This window comes from Acyrthosiphon pisum, chromosome A1, assembly GCF_005508785.2.
Source record: "Acyrthosiphon pisum isolate AL4f chromosome A1, pea_aphid_22Mar2018_4r6ur, whole genome shotgun sequence".
NCBI lineage: Eukaryota > Metazoa > Arthropoda > Insecta > Hemiptera > Aphididae > Acyrthosiphon > Acyrthosiphon pisum.
In genome coordinates, this window is record NC_042494.1 from 87846620 (window position 1) to 87849569 (window position 2950).

Here is a 2950-nt window from a genome sequence, read left to right on the forward strand (position 1 = left end):
AAACTTTAGCCGTAGCCCCCCAAAAAACATAGGACATACAATTTTGAAATGCTATATTGCAATGGTCTGCTTGTCTTTAATATATTCAACCCCCCCAAGTCAAAAGTAGAAATTGCAGCGCCTATGATTGTGGCTATTATATCTCAGGTAGGTAACTGATATCTTTGTATCCAAAAACCGAACACATTAGATAAAATACAGGACAAAACCACACACTTTTAGTAAGTATGCTCTTTTTTAAGGTTTTTATTTCCATAAACTACACACTTTATAGGTTAATTACTCAAAAAGCTGGTAAATGGATGTCGCTCTGCTGTACAGTAGGTTACAAGTGGGTCACTGTATAAAGGATTGTATTAAATATTAATTCAATGATATAATACCTACCATTGTATACGAAAAACGATTCTAGGCGGAGACGGTTTGTCTGTCTGGATATTGTATATTGTTATTCTTTATTATAGCTTGTAAATTGATTTAATATTATAAATTACAACAAAATAACAGTTTTTTTTTATAATTTAATTACTTAGTTTGTTTAATTAATTATTTAATCATATAATTAGTTAGTAGTGGTTATTTTTTATTTTTATTCGTTTCTATCTCGTAGTATGGTGGTAAACAAAGCGTTAGGAATTAAAGTCTCGTTTTTAGCGGTTTTTCGTAATTTGTAGGTGGTTTTTCAAGTGACATTAAATAACTATTGAGAAAATCGAAAAACTACCTTTCTAAAGTACTATCTTGATCCAATTTTCTAAAAGATAAGATACTATATTTTGAAATCGGAGCACTCATTCTGGTAGAAATGTTGTATATAGGATAAAAAAATAAACACCATTGTAAAACACTAAAACCACTAGCTTCTTTGCTCCGCTCAGAATCTAATATATGTACCTATATTATATTTAAATGTGATATATATTATGTATACACCTATTTATTTAAATAAAAATGTATGAAATAAATTACTGTCAGTTAAGTTGGTACTCGTCACAATCATTTTTTTATATTTTACAAAAACAATTTTATCCTCTTTTTAAATTTAAACATAAATCATTTTTTCATTTTGGGTGACAACAACCAAGAATATCTGAATACCACAATTAAAGCGAAATGTAATGTTTCTATCAATTTTTTTGATAAACTTGGTTAATATTTTTGATGTTCATGATACATGAAGATTTACATTTAAGTCTGAAGATTAAAAACAGTGTGCGGTCTGTTAAGTACTCTTAACCCGCATTATAAGTGTGCGGTATTTTGCTACACATTGAACTATTTGAACTGATAAAGTGTGTGGTTTTTATAGGTATATCAACATTTTTGTAATCGAAATCATAAGTGCAGTGGCGTCATTTGTGGGTGGGCATTTGCCCCTGTCTGATTTTAAAAGCAGCACAATGGGCCGGTGTTCGGTAGTTTTTGATAAACCTTTATTATATATTATATTAGCGCAAAAACATACCTATATTTATAGGAAATTATTATATTGTGTAAGTAATAAGAAATTATTGTCACAATCATAAATTGGTAATTTATTACTAATTAATAGTTGCAAAATATATTTTGTATTTAGACGCATGTGTGGACGTGTCTGAAAGTTGGTATGTGTGTACACTGTACATGTAAAAGGAATATCATATCATACATATATTGATATGTGCTTGCGAGCGGTTGTTTTTAAGTTATCCATTTGGGCTGATAAAAACTTTTCCCCCCTCTATTTAAAACTAAAATTACACCGCTGCATAAGTGTGAGGTTTTTGGACGCAACTAATGATATGAATATAATAGTCATTAGTCAATAGTGGTAATAATATTATAATTGTTATAATATGATAGCTGCCTGTCATTATAGTAAAATATCTATTTCACTTTACAACACATTATTTTACGAGGGGAATAATACCTATGGCTTGACAAGACACCAGAAATCTATAATGGATATAACCTGGATAGGTATCTTTATTTTGGTCTATTTTATATTATTGCGTTGACTAAATGTCTATATACCATGATAATATATTAACATAAACGATAGTAAATTCGGCCCATAATTGCTAATTAATAAAACGTTAGGTATTGTCATATTGAACTGTTGAACTTTGAAAAAACAATGTCAATGAATAAAAAATATTAATTTATTTTAATTGCACACAGATAGCATCGCAGAACTTAATGGTCATAACTTTCCTTACTCGTCGCTGCTGTACGGCGGGTGGTTTGCGGCTGCGGCTGCCGCAGCGGTAGCTAACAAGACACCACCGTCCCATTTATTCGGTCTTCAGGGTAAGTATATGTATAAAATACAAAAGCTGAAATGTTTTTTTTTTGGAATTTTTCAACTCTCACAAGTTTATCTGCATAAACACGCTGCCTAGTGAAAAATCGTAGAGACCTTCCATCCATGTCGAATGTCGAGAAACATAAATATCTATCGTAGTACTATATTAAGTGGCGGTCAAAGGAAGCGTAAACGTCTATTTTTTTTTTTTTTTAGGAGGGATTTTTAAAGAGAAAACAATTTCACGCTCTTTTTATAATATTTGGAGATGTTTGTAAGCTTATTTTACGTATTGGTATTGCCCCTAATAATTATATTACACCTATAATTTTTGTCGTACCTACTATTAAACTATAAAATATTTCGAAAAATTTTAAAGTCTAAATTAAATTTGGATAAAGTTTAAGACTAGCACAAACAGCCAAAGATATAAATAAATAGATTTAAAATTAATCCAAAAGTAAATGTTGTAGGCACTGTTGAATTAATTTTATATTATAAAATAATATGTATAATGTAACGGTATACCTCCCCTCTTAAGGGGATTCGATACCGTGATTTTCTGTTTTCGTCTAACACACGCGTAACATAGTATTCTAGACGTGTTTTTTGCCAAACATACCAATTGATCTAATGAAACGATAAGAATTCTGAAAACAGATTTGG

General features: G+C 30.0%; 1 protein-coding gene across 1 annotated transcript in view; it reads left to right on the plus strand.

Annotated features, from left to right (window-relative positions):
- Positions 1 to 2950, plus strand: part of LOC100574358 (barH-like 2 homeobox protein) — a 16456-nt gene that overhangs the window by 3748 nt on the left and 9758 nt on the right. The window contains exon 3 of the mRNA XM_003242331.4: positions 2161 to 2289. Coding sequence (XP_003242379.1) covers positions 2161 to 2289 — 129 coding nt within the window. The remainder of the gene's footprint in view (positions 1 to 2160; positions 2290 to 2950) is intronic.